Here is a 17,986-nt window from a genome sequence, read left to right on the forward strand (position 1 = left end):
ATTTAATTAAAATACCTTGATCCATGGGAGCCCCCGAAGGGACAAGGTGAAAATTATTTTCTAAAAGTAGCCTAAACATTTCTTTTTAGAGCTAGTTTTGCATTCCCTCACTAAAAGTTCCAATAATAGCCTACTTTTGTATTTCCTCGCAATAGTTTTGCATTCCCAATTGCGAGGGCTCGCAAAACTATTGTGAGTGAGGGATCACAAAAAAAATAGCTCATATCCCTTTAGGGATTCTCTTATGAAACTATGTTGGATACTTCAATTCAATCTCAATCTTTTTAAGTGTTGACTCGACTTACTGGCCCTTTAAGGCAAATCAAGTTCAGCCAAGTAGCCTATGTTGATAGCATACTGTTAAGTTTCGTTTTCCAGGGAATGGGAATATCCGAGTCGGTGTGGGTAGGCGCTACCGCGCTGGGGCTTGCAAGTTGCCACTGAGAAGGAATGATCGTTGGATTTCGGACACGATTTGGTTCTTCAGTCTTCAGAAACGCGTGGTAAGCATACTATATATATATATACTGTTTGACTTTAGAAATGATGGTACGTTAGGCCATTGATACTATCATGAGGGGATCTGGCTACATCAGAAGAGCAGCTAATCAACTCTTAATTCTTATATGGCAATGAAACAAATGGGGAGTTCAAAGATCCAGAAATCCGCTCTCTATAATTATTTGTTTTATTTTTATGTTTATCAGATTCGTTTTTGGTGAGATAACATGACCACACGTGGATAAAGATTGAAGAACGATATTTGTTAGGTATACAAGGGTTAGGTATTTTTGGCGACAGTTCCCCGAGTCGCGCTATTTTATGATCAGGGGTGTGAAAAAACTCAGCTGATCTAGCAGCTATACGAATGGGTCTTATTTTCAGATCGGAAAAATAAGACCCATTCGTATAGATCAGCTGAGTTTTTGTGTGTGTGTGTGTGTGTGGGGGGGGGGGGCTGAGTGCTCTGAGGTAGGCTATATTTCTGTATAACACAGACCATTGTTATGTAGGCCATAACATAACAGGCCACTGACAATGACGACGGGCTGTTTACTTCCTGGTTGCACCTTGAGAAGAGGACGACTGCCTCAAAGCTCCCATTTAACTTCACCTCACATCTTTTTGGGGAGGTTTTAAAGCAGTTGTGTGTTGCGCATCAGTAGAGCAGTGCACGATCAGAGTGTTGGTACCAGACCTTGAGACATTGCCTACTGCTCTTCGTTGAGCAGGAATTGGGAGGAAGATCTTCTTCCGTGGCTCCTTTTAGCAGTTTATGAGGTGAGGTCATGCAGGTGCATGCGGTGCTGCAAGGCAATTTCGGAAAATTCTGAGCCACCATCAAATTTGATTGACTACATCAGTGGGTTTCGCCCAAAGTTGTTTTTAGCTGTAAGAATGGCTGGTGAGAACCTTGCTAAAGCCCAGGGGGAAATGAAAAGCTAGTGTGATCAGAAAGCTGTGTAAAGAGATTTTAGTCAAGTGTCGGAGTAAACTTATTTTGGTTTCCACCCCAGATAGGAAACAGTTTAGGCCTACTCAACTCTGCCACGTCAATTAGTTGAAACTGTGTATCTATCGGTCTTCTGTAGTGGGGGAAGAAGTAGAGCAGGGGTGTCAAACCTGGAGTAGAGTGTGAGGTGAAGCCAGTAGGACTACGGCCAGTCAGCTGGTTCCCTAGTTGCTCCTAGCAGGCAGCATGCTGTGAGGGGGACGCTAATGCTCCCAATCACTTTGTTTTTTTTCACCCTCAACTTAAGAATTCCGACAGGTTGGCACTTGGCAGATTTAGAGTCTCTTCTCTGGTGCTTGTCTGTGGAGAGATGTAAGCAGTGGAAACAACTGATTTCCGAGTTTCCATCATTATTTGGTGGTTCTCCTGAACCATACAACGATACGTGGAAAGGACTCGTAGATCGCATCTGTGTATTATTCCATAGATGGGATTCCTGTTTGTTGAGGTATATTTGGGTATAACTCCCCTCACCTTTTATACTCTTTACAGAGTCTTTTCTTTAACCTTTATCTACGTGTAGTCTCCCCCCATGTTAACTCACCAAAACAAGCCTTGTGGTTTAACGCAGTCCTCTCAGTGCATGCATGCATATTTACCTGAGACATGAATGATTGGCTGATTACAATAATAGGAATCAGTTTTGATCTCTAAATGCAGCAGGGTTTTTTTTGCTATGTGATGAATTGCATGTTTTATTCCTAATCTAACTTTGTCTTGCTCAATGCTCCATCAGTTAGCATAACTGAAGTTGTGACCTCTAATAGATTAAGGTGATGACGGGGGATGTGTCCTCTTTTATTTGCAGGTCAGTTGCTTTGAATTCAGCGAGACAGAAGAGAAGTAGGTGTTTGTACAGGGCCTACAGCAACAACAACAACAACAACAACTCAACTGCAACCACAATGGGTATCAATAAGAGTAAGACATTTTCTTTGCCTCGTCTCTTGTTAATATGAGGATGCAAGTCTGAAAAATGACCTAACTGTTCATATCAGGATGCTCGTTAGTGCTCAGTTCTAATGAGGGTTGCATTCTTTACAGAGGCTGTTGCTGGTGTTGTGGGTGTCGCAGCTGGAGCAGGTAACCATAAAATAAATCTGTTTCCTTTTCCATTCAGTATGTCTCTGTTGTGGATAGTAGGGCTTACAAACTTCTTAAAATACAGTAAGCCGGCCCCAGCTGTGGCGCAACTGGCTGGGGCACCTGCACCGTACGCCGGCAACCCGGGTTCGATTCCCACCCCGTGGTCCTTTCCGGATCCCACCCCTGCTCTCTCTCCCATTCACTTCCTGTCACTCTCCACTGTCCTATAATTAAAGGCATAAAAAGCCCAAAAAAATATACTAATAAAAAAAAAATAAAAAAAAAATACAGTAAGCCTGTCTAAAAGGCCTGCCTGATTTAAATTTGAGCTTTGCCTGTGGTTTGTAGTTGGAGCTGTTGCCGCGGCACCTTTTGTTCTGACGGCCGCGGGTTTCACTGGAGCTGGCATCGCAGCAGGCTCTTTCGCCGCCAGCATGATGTCAGCGGCTGCTGTTGCTAACGGAGGTGGAGTCGCAGCCGGGAGCTTAGTGGCTCTCCTCCAGTCAGCAGGTGAGAAACAATACATGAACAATACAATACAATACATACAGTATGTCTTAACTATTTGCACTTTGAAAGAACATGCCAACTTTATGGGAAATTAGCTTATTAGTGGGGTGACTAGGCACTCAGTCATTTCAAATTGATGCAAAAGTTTCAATTTCATTTCTAAATGGAAGATAGGGGTCTATAGAACAATTTTGGTTCGAGGGCCAAGCAAGCTGATCAAGAAATTACTCCCCAATTAGAGTTTATGTAGATTTCCCATTCAAATGAATGGGATTTAGAGTTTATGTAGATTTACCATTCAAATGAATGGGATTTAGAGTTTATGTAGATTTCCCATTCAAATGAAGTGGTTTTTTTTGGATTTAGGTGAAAGTGTTTGCAACCAGTACATGTTGGTCTCCAAATTATGAAGGGGAAACTGATTTTACCATACTGTAGCAATCATATATTTCCAGGATGTGATATGACACAAGGTATGTCCCACCTTCTCATTATTATGCAGCCCATAATAATAAATTGGCTGTTGGCAAATTGGGGGTATGGCTGACAACATTTAGCCCAGCACCATAGGTGAAACAGACAAGATCTTATAAACCATACCTTTTCTAAAAGTGTACAATCAAGATTCAAACTAAAAACATTTTAACATGTCCCACCCCACTCTTATTTTTAAAGCCCATGTATGTATATTGGCAAGGCAAACTTTACGCACCAACCGACAGCTTGCCGATATGCTCTGCGTCTCCAACACTACAAAAACTCCTAGTCGGAGAGCGATCGTCAATGCACATAATTTGGAGAGAGGCAAAAAGTGTAGCATATTAAAAAATCCCAAATGCCGTCAGCATTCTTAACCAAACTTACTACACACATACCTGAGCTGTTATGTAGCCTATATTTAAACTTTTTTATTCATTTTCTATATGTTTTCCCTACTTGTTTTAATGATATCTTCAATATGTCTGAGATGTTGTTTGTCCATCTGTCTATGTCTGGTGAGCCAAAGACAAATGTCCACTATGGTGTAGGTTAGCTAGCCTACATTATAGATTTATTTTATTCTATTCTAATCCACGATGCGTAATGTAGGGATGCTTTTCAAGTAGCCTATGTTTAGGATTCAGCTGAAAAACTGTAGCGCTCTTCCAAAACTCGTTTGGAAAAGACAGGATATCATGTGATGTCGTGGTCTTATCGCTCTCTCACGGTGAATTGCATGGATGAATATTACATGATTTTGTGCTTCTTTGTCAATCGGACCTTCGTCAAAATGAAACGCCATTGTGTGACAAGTGTAAAAATAGCGGCCTAGCTGAACATGCACTGAAATAACCGAACATAATTGAACAAAACCTACCCCCTACCAGGTTAAGTTCAGAGCCTATGTTACCATAGTTACTTACATAGCCTGATCATTTTTGAACGTTTTGGAACTGAAATCCCAGGTTTACCACTTACTCTGGGTTAACATACCCAATTAAGTTCAGAGTCTATGTTACCATAGTGACTTACATAGCCTGCTCATTTTGGAACTGAAATCCCAGGTTTACCGCTTACTCTGGGTTAACATACCCAATTAAGTTCAGAGCCTATGTTACCATAGTGACTTACATAGCCTGCTCATTTTGGAACTGAAATCCCAGGTTTACCGCTTACTCTGGCTTAACATACCCAGTTAAGCCAGTAAACCTGCTTTCTGAAATACCCCCCTGGTGTCACCACGGGATACAACAATGAATGAAGACATAGTGACAGAGTTAAGCAAATATAGCTATAAGGCATAGTGCACTAAGGCCTATGTAGGTTATACAGAGCTGAATTAAATTAAAATTCTAACTGCTTGCTTTTCATTAATAGCACTTTTGCAGGCTTTCACAGTGTGTTTATTGAGTGTGATGTAGCTACCTTTCTAAACATGTTGGATAAACGTCAACATCAAAAGGAAGCAGTGAAAAATGAATGGCAGGCAAACCTTTGTTCAGGCTTCGAAGACATTGTGTATGAAGTGTAGGCACCAAGTACTGCACAAACTTAATAGCTTATCCAAAGTTCTGACTGCTTTTTTTTTAATTAAAAGCATAGTGAAGGGAGGGGGTTGTCACCCCATCTGGCCTTCGAAAGCTTTTATTAGTACTTTGTACTTCTACTTTCAGTACTAGAGTATTTCAGTACTTGAGTATTTTTTATAATGGGCTACTTGTCATACTTAAGTACTGTAAATAATATATTCTTTTAGACTTTTACTTAAGTGGTATGCTTATAGATGACTTTTACTTTTACTTTAGTCATTTTCTGATCAAGTGTGGTTTTCAGATACTTTATACCAGCGGTTCCCAAACTTTTTTCCCCGCGGACCACCTTCTACATCCTGACTCGGCTCGCGTACCCCCACCATCCAACACATAAAAAAGTAACTCATTGTTGTTTAATTAGCCGCCCTACATGATAACATAATCAAGATGTGCAACTGGTCTATGAGCTCTCACGTTACAAAAAACAGTGGAGAACCACATTAGTAGGCTATGGTTAGGTAGCATCTCACTGCAGACAACGCACTGTGGCTTTGGGCAGTCTGTCTCCCAATCCATCATACTTTCGCTTTCTTCACGCAGTCTTTTCTGTCTCGTTCTTTCTTTTATCCCCTGTGCTCCATCTCCACCTTCATTAGTCTGCCCCCCATCCCATTCCATCGTTACCTGTGTCCTGCTCTGTTTCTCTCGCTTCTCCTCTTCGATCGCTTTAATTAGGCCTTTTGGACAGTGTCCCTGTTTTTATCCAGTTTTCCATGTTTACGCAGCCTTCTACCTATACTTCAACGAAACTAACGCGCCAGATATTCTGGCTGCCCGCAGGAAAATCACGTGTAGCCTATTGTGTGTAGCTTATTTTTTAATGAAAACATACCCTATTATAGAGTTTACAAATTATTTCCTTTAATTTCACGTTTCCATATCATTATAACCCGATTCGAAATTATGTATTATTTATGAATTAATTAGAGTATTAATTAATTAATAATTTTTAACTCCTTTCCGCCATTGCCCTTTTCATCTTGTGTACCCCCTAGTGGCAGCTCGCGTACCACCGGGGGTACGCGTACCACAGTTTGGGAATCCCTGCTTTATACAATTCTGGTAACGAGGAGGGTGGGGCATACCTTATGTCATACCATATCATATCCTAGGGTGTACGCTTTCAAAAAATATATGGTATATATGGTAGAATCAGTTTCCCCTTCATGGTTTAGACCAAAATGTACTGGTTGTATACTTTTTCACCTACCGGTAAATCCAAAGAATCCCATTCATTTCAATGGGAAATCTACATAAACTCTAATTGGAGAGCAATTTTTTGATCAGCTTGATTGGCCCTCGAATCAAAATTGTTCTATAGACCTTTATCTACAATTTAGAAGTGAAAACAAACTTTTGCATTAATTTGAAATGAAAATGACAAATTGCCTATACACAGTACCCCACTATATTTATTAAATAAGTTTTCAAGTATGTTTAATCACAAATTGGTGCCCTGCAGGGCATAGTTGACTACAAAGTACAGACTGTATAAGGAACAACTAAGAAGTGAAGTCATAAGTATACATTTATAGTGTAGCCTAAAATCCATTTACATCTAACCATGATGTTAGGAAAGCAATTACCTTACCGCTAACATTTTGTTTGTTTGTTTTTCCCTTGTGTGTGTTGATGCATGTTTGGGTTCTTGCCTGGCTCAGGAGCGGTTGGATTGTCTGCGGGAGCTACAGCTGCCGTGGCAACTGCAGGGGGTGCTGTGGGCGGAGCCCTGGCAGGTGCAGGCGCATGGATGCAGGGCGTGTTTGGAAAGAACAAAAAAGCTCCCAACGATGCCCCAAAGCCTCCCAACGATGACCCAAAGCCTCCCAACGATGGCCCAACGCCTCCCAGCAGCAAGAAGCACCCCAAGAAGCATGCCAAAGAGGGCTCCATAGACACCACTGATGATGAGTCTGAAGATGAACAGGAGAAGAATTTCAAAACCTCTGAAATAAAGTTGAAAAGGCATTAGTGACCACCAGTCATGAGCTGCCATCATTTATTGCATTATTATGTCTTTTGATATTTAAAATCTGTTTAAAAACTAGATGTACGGCAGAGCAGTACAAAATATGACCGCCACCCAGTCCAGCACATTTTTTCCACAAAAATAAGTCACGTTTGTCAAATTGTGTTCATTTCCTACTTTGTTCCTTTTTCGTGTGTTTGTAATTGAGTGTGTGCACAGTGTGTGGTTGTTTTTGTGTATATGTGTGCTTCTGTGTGTGTTTATTGAGTGTGAGTGCCTGCATGTAAGTTTTTGTGTGTGTGTGTGTACGTGTGGGTGCATGTGTGTGAGGGTGTGTGTGTGAATCACCATAATTTAACAATGTTAACAAACATCAAATGTAAAGTGTGTGTGTGTGTATTTATTTGTCTATATATATATATATATATATATACACAGTGCATCCGGAGAGTTTCAGACCCTTTCAAGTTTTCCACATTTTTTTATGTTTCAGTCTCATCTTCAAATGGATTCAATTATTTTTTTCCTCATCAATCTACACACAATACACCAACACTCCACAAAAAAGCATACGTTTGGAGTGTTTTGTAAATTTATAAAAATAAAAGACTTAAATATTTAATTTACATAAGTACTCAGACCCTTTGTTATGACACTTCCCATAGACCTCTGCCACAAAAAAAAATCAGCCATTTTTGACATCCGGTATCTAGCGATTTTTCCTAAATAACATGGGGATTTTGAATTATCGCACCTGTTAAACTCTGGTGGGGATGAAAAAGTCTGAAATGCAGACGTTTTCCTGAACACACTTTTGTCCGCTGCCTTCGAGTGGATACTGTGATCTCCGGTACGTGAAGGCGGCACACTTAGATTTTTGCTACCCCAGAGCTAACTTGCAACTTGACCATAGATAGTTAGCTTCAATTAACAACCGGATCTCCTTATACGGGCAAAGATGGCCGTTTTGGTTCTTTTTTGTAGGCGAACTTCAGAGTTCTATGAGCTCTGGTGCCTACTACTTCTATCAATGGTCATTGAGATGCTTCTACAACTTAATTGGAGTCCACCTGTGCCTAAATTGGACATTATGAAGAGAGGCACACATCTCTTAAGGTCTAACAGTTGATGATGTCAGAGTGAAAATCAAGCCACGAGGTCGAGAGAATTGTCCGTAAACCTGCGAGACAGGGTTGTGGGAAGACACAGATCTGGGAAAGGATACAAGAACTGATGTTTGTCCTTCTTTACGCTTCTGTCATCCTCTCAAAGGAACTCTTAAAGGATGTCATTCATAGTGACCATTGGGTCCTTGGTTACATGTCTGACCCTTCGTCCCGGATTACTCAGTTTGGCTGAGCGGCCAGATCTAGGAAGACTGTTGGTTGTTCCAAACTTTTCCATTTGAGAATGATGGAGGCTATCGTGCTCTTGGGCACTTTCAATGCTGCAGAAATGTTCTTGGTAACTGCATGGTGCTGCACTGTGAGAGATTATTAATCTGATCTGCAGTGTGAAGTTTCCTCCTGCCGCTCACTAAAAATACCGGAAATGGAACATGTGGTCCCTGTTGATGGACCTAATAGTTCCCCGACCCCATGTTCAGAATAAATGCTGTATTCCAGACAACTTGGAAGTTGAATATTTCCAGCTTGGAGTTTTCCAATTGAGTCCAAAATTTCGACATCCTTCCAGAAATTTTTTTTTCAAATGAATATCACTCAGAGTTGGAGTTCCTCCTATTATAGGTCATATTTTTACTTGTTTTATATAATCATATTACAGTTTTTCTCAGTCGCTTTGGTGATTTTCTCAGATCAGAATGAAAATTCTATTAGTTCAACCTCCACAACATTTAGTCATTTGTGCACGTGATAGTAGCAATTACTCCTTCCTTTGAACAAGTGTTTTATAACATTATCATTTGCTTATGTCATGTCAATCAAAATGAACTATACTTATGGATGCTGAAGTGTAGTTCCCACTAAAACTAATAGTCTTCATTTTATTGCTTGAGTCATTACATACAACATACATTGTTGAACTGCTTATCAAATTTGCTCACAATGCTGTAGAATTGCAAAGAGAATAAAAAATGTGAAACATACATATTCAGTGTCTTGTACTCATTTACTCCCCTAACTACAGCAATGTGTAACTTTACTGTACACTGTAACAAGATTCCGTGATTTTCACAGCATCACTGCTGTTTTTGGGGAAAATGTGTACTGTATTTGTGAATACAGTATGTTGCTGTGGTTTCGCTATGAATTATGGTCAAAAATGGTCAAACTACAGTAATAAAAATTTGCTGCGAATCATAACACAGTAATAAATCTGACTCCTCCCTTACTTGTCAGCTTTTTGAAAATGTTGAAAAAACATGGCGGAAAATCAGTTGGGGTTTTCTGTTTTCTTTTTGCACATAAATACAAAGTTAAGCTCCCAGATAGCAAGGTGACATTGATATTATGTTGATTTTCCATCCAAATCATCATTTTGAAAAGATATTGAAAAGTCATGGATTTATGGTTTACTGGGAAATTTTGACGTGGTGATTGAAACGTGCACCGCGCGACGACGTTTGAACTGTCCGGCGGGAGATCATTTTTGAGCAACAGTTCAGTCAGTCAGACCAACGGTGTTCAGCACTCTGACAAGTTCGCAGCTCCACCTTAATGGTAAGCAAGCATTTATTTATGTAACGTTAATGTTTCATTGTGAAAGTGTACTACATTAAATTCGGGCATGTGTACAGTCTATGTACGTTGTACTGTCTAACTTACAACTCATCCATGCTTGTTGGATCAACTAAGTAAGTAGCAGCTAACGTTAGGCTAGCTATCATAGTTGCTGTGATGGTGGCATTAACGTTAATGTTTTATGTTACGTTAACGTTATGGCAGTCTCATTTATATTAGGCCTACCTTAGTTCTCAGTAAGTTACAGTTTATTATATTCATATCATTTATATAAAACATTCACTAGTAGTGCTAGGCCTAGTATGTTACTGTCACAAATATAGGCTGAAGATGATGTGCTGCTGGTTAACGTTAACGTGGAGGTTTAGCTGACTTATGTAACGTTAACTCCCCGTAATCATGTACGGTTTTGTGAGTTTAATAGGCGAACTTTAGCAATATTGATATAAGTTAACTTTAAGTCACATCTGACTATCATTAACCGTTGTTCGGACGAACAGCGCGAATGGCTGTTGCTGCAAGCAAACATCATCAATGAGCTCACCCAGCTGGCTAACGTTAAATATACCTTACGAAACTGAGTTATGCTAACACCATCTTCAGCCTGGCATTTTGACAGTAAACTCAAAAAACATACAGTATATATATATAAATGATTATTCTAAAGTTTCACTTGTAAGTAGCCTTCAGTTTCAGTTGAACATTGTTATCTAACACTATTTATCTTTTCTTCTTCTATTTCTGCTAGGTGCTGCTTCACTCTGCTACTGGTGGTGGATCAGGCTGACTGCAACCGTTGGTCTAACGTTAGGATGCAGCACACGAGAATTTCTAAACGGAAAAAAGTGAATAAATGTACTTGCTTTTCAAACTGATAACAAGTTGTCAATGGTTATTTATGCAAGTTTGTGTAGCCTAAACCATAACTAGGCCTAGCCAAATTTATCCTGGCTGTAGATAAAGCAGGATATGAATTTCCCAAAATTACTGTATATAATATTACAGCACTGGTATTACTACTGTACTTAGTTACAGTATGATCCATAAGTACTGTGATTAAAAATACGGTAGACAATTCAATGCTGTATACATTACAGCACTGGTAGTACTACTGTAGTTTGCATTTACAGTATCAGGCATAGGTACTGTGATTTAATATACAGTAGGTGTACTGTAGAGTGAAATACAGCAACTTGCTGGTTATTTGCTGCCAGCAAGTTGCTGTAAATTTTACGTTAAACTTTTTACAGTGTAGTTTTCCAATGGCTGTACAAGTAGTGTATAGTGCTGTCTTGAGCATGTTCAGGAAGTGTCACCGAGTTCTGACCTTTTTTTGCATTGGAAAACACTGAGAGAATAAACTGTCATAATGAAAACATGACAAATCTATTTGTTCATAAACGTTGGTGTCAAGACTTCTCATGTTGATGACACTGGCAGTTTCATTGACATGAATACTTGCTTTTGAGGAATGGACTATCCATTTTGAACAAGTGACATGCTTTTGCTAGCCTAGAAATCTAGACGCACCCTAGCGGCAGCAAATTACATTTGCTGCCATGCAGGGCTAGTCTAGCAACTCTCCGTTGGCTTGTGAGCTCGAAAAATTAAACTTCTATCAGGCCAATCAAATCGTGTATAGAGTCGTTAGGCGGGCTTAACATAATGATTGATGGCAGAGTTGCAACGGTTTGGCTTGAATTCCCTGCTACTTGAAAACAAATAAGATGGATGTTGCTGTTGGCGAACAGTGTGACACGAGTTAAGCTTTTATTAAGTTGGCAAAAGTTTGAACTAGCCAACTAGCTCCGCTGGTGGGAAACGCATGGGACTTATAGCGCTGTCCTATTGCGTGCAGAGGGAATTTGAAAGACAACCGATTATCCCGCCCCTTCGACTGAGCACTGCGAACGGTGAGTGCCCAGACCCTACATTTTAATGTGGGTCTGGCTCGTCAGGCTATGCTTTTGCAGGTTATCCACTAGGTTTTGCAGTTTGCACTAATTGTTTTGAGAAATGCACTAACTGTTGTGCAAATGTTAATAGTGATGTGAGAAAAGCACCAAAGCGACTGAGAAAAACTGTAACATATAATCATTTTTGAATAGATTTACCAAGCAATGATAATAATCTTTGAGATAATCATGTCATGATGTTTGCAATGTATCATCCTCTGACATTCACATTTATAATCTAAAGGGGTAGTAGATAGTAAGTACATTTATTACAGGACTTGATATAAAAAAGTGTATGTTAAAAAAACGTTTACTTTTGTACCTCTGAATGATCCTTCTATTACATGAGTACTGCATGGTATTATGTGAAAGAAAAATATGTTTGTCAAGTTCTGTGTTCAAGAACAAAGTCTAACCCTTTCCTGAGCCCCTTCCTGCTTTTGTCTAGTTGTATAAAACATTTTGTGATTCTGTCTTCAATAGCTCTTTTATCTCTTCTGTGTGCTGACTCACTACGACATTTTTATTGAGCTGCACTTGTGTGTAAGCCTCATTAGAAATCAGTTTGGTTCATTAAATGGACAATTGAAACTAAAAGTTTGATACCATCCAAGCTGAATTGGGACCAGGGAAGAGACATACTTCCATAGGTAATTCCATTCAATATTTCACTATCTTCTTTATAACAGTGACACAGGAACTTTTTATTCTGATAGCAATGGCATGTTGTTTGGCAAAATATTAGCTTTTGAGACATAAATTAAGCATTTTGAGCAAATTATGTGTTTTGCAGGTAATCCACTGTGGGGTGCAATTTGCACAAATTGTTTCAAGAAACACTTACTGTTGTGCAAACATTAATGGTGACTCGAGAAATGCACCAAAGCGACTGAGAAAAACTGGAATGCATTAGTTTTTTGGGGGAAGGACTAAGAGAGACCCTGTGTAGTGCATTTTGAGCAGCATGACAATAGCGTTGATAATGTAAAAACAGCAGACAATAACCAAGCCAATTGCATGGATGTGCAAAAGCATTTGCTGTTTGTTTGAAGTAATGAGAAAACACTTTTATGATGTGCACAAGTGACAAAAGTGACTAGAAAATTCGGCAGTCTGAGAAATAAACCAAAAACAACTGAGATTTTTTTTTAAAAGAGTATAAAATGTTGCTTTAATCTTACAAAAATCTGCAATGGTTCCTTCTGTTGAGTTAACCTGCAGTGACAGATCAGATTAATTATATAGCCAGACACCTAAAACAAATATCTATATATTTTTTTCCTGTCTGAACAATAACATAAATGCCATAACTCAAAATGTCCTTAACATAATTAACAAATTTGGATTTTGAAAAAAAAAAAACATTTCTTAGTTTTTCATCTCATCTTCACTGTGTAGATACATACATAAATAAAGTGCAGTTTATAATTGACATCGTAAATGTCCATAAAATAGCAAAAACAAGCAGCTCTGCTGGTCTACTGGCATTCCAGGCATTCTTTTCAAGTGGTCGTGAGCATGATCTTGTTATACATTGACAGGTTTAGATACAACACACCTTTCCCTTATACCCGTCTTTCCCTTTTCATTTAATTGACAGAAGACACCACACACTCTCTCACATACCCAGACACAATGCTGTTGCAGTGACATCACCAGAACAGGTAACAGGCAGAGAGCACAGACATGTCATGCACATGTGACCGCACAACGTTTTTACAATCTGTGTGTCTGCATTCATAGTGTAAGATAACTGCTATCCTGTTTGTGTACACTGCATATTACGAAAGCTGTGTCTCTTACCAAGGAAACGACACTCTCTTTCTCTCTCTCTCTCTCTCACACACACACACACACGCACACCACACATACGCACAAACACAGCGTGTATTATCTGCTGTACAATGGAGTGTGTGAAAACATGGAGAACAGGTTGGGCATATCCCACCACTCTGCTGTGTGCCTATGGCTTCTTCACTACCGTCAAACCTTTGGAACCGTTCCTCACTCCTTACCTCACTGGACCTGACAAGAACCTCACCATAGAACAGGTAAGACTTCAAGAACAGACTTCAAGAAACTAGTACGGAGGACGGGTGACACAGATATAACAAAATATGTAGTTATTGTGTTCTATGTTGTTTTTGTAAATCCTATTGTAAATCTCTTTTTCCTTCCTATCTAATGTACACCTATGTCAGGACACCTGGTGAGATGTGATTGAGTAATTGAGCTGAACCATACTAACTCGCTGATGATTAACACATAACTGCTATGATTAACTGGGTTGGTGAGCAAGCACAGTATCTGATCCATGAGAGGACACTTCACCCAAGATTGTGGTTTTATGGTTGTACTTTTAGTTTATCATCTACTCTGATAAATATATCAGTGTATATTTAGAGCAACAGTGAAGAGTTTATGTTGAACAGTAGCAATGGAACTACTGAGGCAAACCTTGCAAACATCAACAACAGCACAGGGGACAGGCTTTCTAACATAACTCATGTTGTGTATTGTATGTAGTGTAACACAATATTAACAGGACTGATCTTTCAAAAACATTTGAAATATGTCATGTACCATCTTATTTAGCCAATCATATGTGTGTCTCTCCCCTTTACCCTCAGCTGACCAATCAGATCTACCCAGTGTCCACTTACTCATATTTGGCGGTCCTCGTGCCCGTTTTCCTGCTCACTGATTGGCTGCGCTACAAGCCTGTGATCGTGTTCCACTGCTCCTCCCTGCTGGTGACGACTGGCATGCTGCTGTGGCTGGACAGTGTGCCTCAGATGCAGGCTACGCAGTTTTTCTACGGCGTAGTGATGGCCAGTGAAGTAGCCTACTACTCCTACATCTACAGTGTGGTGGACCTCCGGCACTACCGCAAGGCCACGTCCTACTGCCGCGCCACCCAGCTCCTGGGCTACACGGTGGGCTCCGTACTAGGCCAGCTCCTGGTCTCATTTGGCCTGCTGTCCTACCACTACATACTGGTGTTCACCCTGGTGCTCATTGCGCTGGCATGGGGGGTGTCTTGGCTTCTTCCTATGCCCCAGAGAAGCATGTTCTTCCACCAAAGAGTAAAGACGCAGCACAGGAGTGGGACAGAAGATGAGGAAGATGGAAATGACCAGCCTGTCTCAGACGTCCCCAAAACAGTGGAAATCTGTCTGAATCATTCAGCCTCTCCAGATGATACTTCCCACACAGCAGGCATGTATGGGTCCTCCCTTGCACTAATTCATGGAACAGAAGACCTATCTCACTAGCGTTTCCCAAACATATTAAATATAAAAGACGTATTGCTTATTCTCTCTATATCATTAACCTCTCGTGCATGTTACCTACAGCACCTGTTGACATGGCTACACTTCAGGGAGCAGCCAGCAGGGGGCGATCTCTTAGCAGCAGCAGCTCCACAAAGAGCTCAGTCATTGGTGGCGCTGGGACTGGGACTTGTGCGGATCCTCCTCCTCCTGCAGAGCCAGCGGGCTGCGTGGGGGTGCTAGTGCGGCTCTGGAGGGACTTCCTGCAGTGCTACTCCACGCCGGGGCTCCTGCGCTGGTCCCTGTGGTGGGCTCTGGCCACCTGCGGCTACAACCAGATCCTCAACTACGTGCAGGTGTTGTGGGAGCACATCGAGCCGTCCAGCAACTTCACTGTCTACAACGGAGGAGTGGAGGCTGCCTCCAGTCTGTTTGGTGAGCTCTTGAGTGGGTTGTTTATTAAATCACTGTGGCAATTGCACTATAGGTACCGTAAAACACAAGAATGCCCCAGACAACACAAGAATGCCCCAGACAGGATGGCTGTTTTCCAATATTGTAATTGGAATATTGTTTCACTGGTATGCAGCCCTCAGACTTTAAAGACTTGCATGAAACATTATGAGCATTTTGCCTGTTGGTTTATAAGAGCATTGATTTGTAGCAGTTTATTTGAGTTCTGCCGGCTCTTACCTGAATAGACAACTGTCATAAGAACAGAAGAGAGCTGCTCATCAGAATTATTATATATTGTATGTCTTTTCATTGACTGTCTGAAATGGTTTTCAGGTGCTACCACCGCCTATGCCATTGGCTTCACTCAGGTGGACTGGCACCAGTGGGGTGAGCTGGCACTGGGCTCCTTCTCGGGCATGGGTGGCGGTGCCCTCTACCTGATGGTTTTCTCTGGAAACATCTGGGCGTGCTACTGTGGCTATGTGCTCTTCAAGTGCCTCTACATGCTGCTTATCACCATTGCAATGTGAGTGTGTGGAGTGGACTTGCTTAGGGTCAGTAGAGGGCTCTTGGCCTGGGTGAGTCTTGCCAGTACTGATCGACAGCTTTTTACTTGGTGTGCAAACAAAGGATTTTTCTGTTGGAATGCAAATTACTGCTAGAATCGTGCTCACAATAATCAATTGCTTATTAAGTAATTTTCCATTCAGCTTCATCAGGTAATTTGTTTCATTGACACATCTTTCCCTAATCTTGTAAAACAAAAATGTATATACTGTATGTGTATGTATGGAAACCAATGAACGCTTATGCATACCCAGTATATAAACGCAACCCAGTATATTACGCATTTAGTCTCTAAGTCATTTCCTTGCATGGCTGTCAGTAACAGATTAAGAAGAAATCCAGTACTACAGCAACATGGCAATGGTTCATTATCTTTCCATACAGGTTCCAAATAGCTGCAGATTTATCAATGGAGCGCTACGCCCTGATTTTTGGCGCAAATAACTTTGGTGCCCTTGTGCTCCAAACAGTCATCACTGCTGTGGTGGTGGACAGTGGAGGGCTGAGCCTGGACATTGTAACACAGGTGGGTATATTTTGGGGGTTCTTGATTGTTTGGGGGGGGGGGGGGGGGGGGGTCGAGGAGTTGAGTGGGAGAGAGATGGGGTGGAATCAGGAAATGGTCACAGGTGTAGACACAAATATAGTACGGATGCTTTGTGCCACCCCTGCCTCATTTCTAACGAAACTGGGTGTAGACCATGCTGCTTAGTTGTTATCTAACCTGGGTCACATTTTCTAGAAAGCATCACTTTATGACCTTCATTCAATAGGCCTACTATTGATATTATCACACTGAACTCTTTCCACTTATCCTTGTGGTTTCACAATGACACTTTTGAGATAAATAATTCATGGTGGTATTACAATTGGTGGATATGAGTTGGTAGTAATCACGTAATTGAGAGAGAAATTGAATTGAGTGAAAAAATCTCTACTGTGCCTGGTGTATTCTAGTAGCCTGACGAGCTAGACCCACATTTAAATGTAGGGTCTGGGCACTCACCGTTCGCAGTGCTCAGTCCGAGGGGCGGGATAATCGGTTGTCTTTCAAATTCCCTCTGCACGCAATAGGACAGCGCTGAGTCCCATGCGTTTTCCCACCAGCGGAGCTAGTTGGCTAGTTCAAACTTTTGCCATCTTAAAACAAGCTTAACTCGTGTCACACTGTTGGCCAACAGCAACATCTACCTTCTTTGTTTTCAAGTAGCAGGGAATTCAAGCCAAACCGTTGCAACTCTGCCATCAATCATTATGTTAAGCCCGCGACTCTATACACGATTTGATTGGCCTGATAGAAGTTTAATTTTTCGAGCTCACAAGCCAACGGAGAGTTGCTAGACTAGCCCTGGCAGCAAATTTAATTTGCTGCCAGCTGCCTCTAGGGTGCGTCTAGATTTCTAGGCTAGTATTCTAGTGTATTGATGATCAAAGCCACTCAACCGAGTTTGTTTGGAAACCGTTCCAGACATGAAATACTTCCAAGGCTGATTGGACTTTAAAGGAATAAAATGGATAAGTGCAGCTCAAAATGACAGAAAAAGCATGATTCTATGATTCACTGGTGGTTTAGCCCACTACAGCTTTTCACTCCTTTTCTCTTCCAGTTCATCATCTACGGGAGTTACTTCTGTGTCATCGCTCTAGTGTTCTTCGTCTGGGGAGTCTACAACGCTGTGAGCCACAAGAGACACAGGGACTCCCCAAAGCAGACTGAGGTGACGCAAGCAGACCTGTGCTCTGACGTACAACACAAGTTCTGATTAATTCAGAAACATACATGACGCACTAAAGAGCGCAAGCAGCTTTTCAGACTCCAGTCCGTTCAGTAGGAGCTAGTGTGATCCTCAATACTCACTCATTTAATTGCTGAAAACAAACACT

At 41.0% G+C, this 17,986-nt stretch overlaps 2 protein-coding genes and 1 long non-coding RNA gene across 3 annotated transcripts; all 3 read left to right on the forward strand.

The window, feature by feature from the left end:
* Positions 1 to 388: 388 nt before the first annotated feature.
* On the forward strand, positions 389 to 9,257 carry LOC143121688 (uncharacterized). The gene is made up of 5 exons (XM_076282201.1): positions 389 to 503; positions 2,322 to 2,434; positions 2,558 to 2,596; positions 2,948 to 3,109; positions 6,843 to 9,257. The coding sequence occupies exons 1-5, from the start codon at positions 451 to 453 to the stop codon at positions 7,151 to 7,153; spliced, it is 678 nt and encodes a 225-aa protein (XP_076138316.1). The 5' UTR covers positions 389 to 450; the 3' UTR covers positions 7,154 to 9,257.
* Positions 9,258 to 9,571: 314 nt separating this feature from the next.
* LOC143121123 (uncharacterized) lies at positions 9,572 to 10,733 on the forward strand. The gene is made up of 2 exons (XR_012986413.1): positions 9,572 to 9,831; positions 10,601 to 10,733. It is a non-coding gene; the product is annotated as an uncharacterized LOC143121123 (long non-coding RNA).
* A 2,978-nt stretch (positions 10,734 to 13,711) lies between these two features.
* slc19a3a (solute carrier family 19 member 3a) lies at positions 13,712 to 17,865 on the forward strand. The gene is made up of 6 exons (XM_076281678.1): positions 13,712 to 13,858; positions 14,438 to 14,950; positions 15,190 to 15,514; positions 15,869 to 16,061; positions 16,487 to 16,628; positions 17,710 to 17,865. Exons 1-6 carry the CDS (start codon positions 13,712 to 13,714, stop codon positions 17,863 to 17,865), a joined length of 1,476 nt encoding a protein of 491 aa, XP_076137793.1.
* The last annotated feature ends 121 nt before the right edge of the window (positions 17,866 to 17,986 follow it).

The sequence above is a fragment of the Alosa pseudoharengus genome, unplaced genomic scaffold (genome assembly GCF_046254945.1).
Source record: "Alosa pseudoharengus isolate Yale_2024_CS ecotype anadromous, Long Island Sound unplaced genomic scaffold, YU_APseudo_1.1 YU_APseudo_1.1_scf_13, whole genome shotgun sequence".
Lineage (NCBI taxonomy): Eukaryota > Metazoa > Chordata > Actinopteri > Clupeiformes > Clupeidae > Alosa > Alosa pseudoharengus.

What these genes read in the sequence shown, in the direction of transcription:
- LOC143121688 (XM_076282201.1), top strand. Translation starts at nt 451, where the DNA reads ATGATCGTTGGATTTCGGACACGATTTGGTTCTTCAGTCTTCAGAAAC. An exon ending in TCAGTCTTCAGAAACGCGTG is followed by an intron (nt 504 to 2,321) that starts GTAAGCATACTA and finishes TTTTATTTGCAG; the next exon opens with GTCAGTTGCTTTGAATTCAG. An exon ending in GGCTCTCCTCCAGTCAGCAG is followed by an intron (nt 3,110 to 6,842) that starts GTGAGAAACAAT and finishes TGCCTGGCTCAG; the next exon opens with GAGCGGTTGGATTGTCTGCG.
- slc19a3a (XM_076281678.1), top strand. Translation starts at nt 13,712, where the DNA reads ATGGAGTGTGTGAAAACATGGAGAACAGGTTGGGCATATCCCACCACT. An exon ending in CTGCTTATCACCATTGCAAT is followed by an intron (nt 16,062 to 16,486) that starts GTGAGTGTGTGG and finishes CTTTCCATACAG; the next exon opens with GTTCCAAATAGCTGCAGATT. An exon ending in GCCTGGACATTGTAACACAG is followed by an intron (nt 16,629 to 17,709) that starts GTGGGTATATTT and finishes TTTCTCTTCCAG; the next exon opens with TTCATCATCTACGGGAGTTA.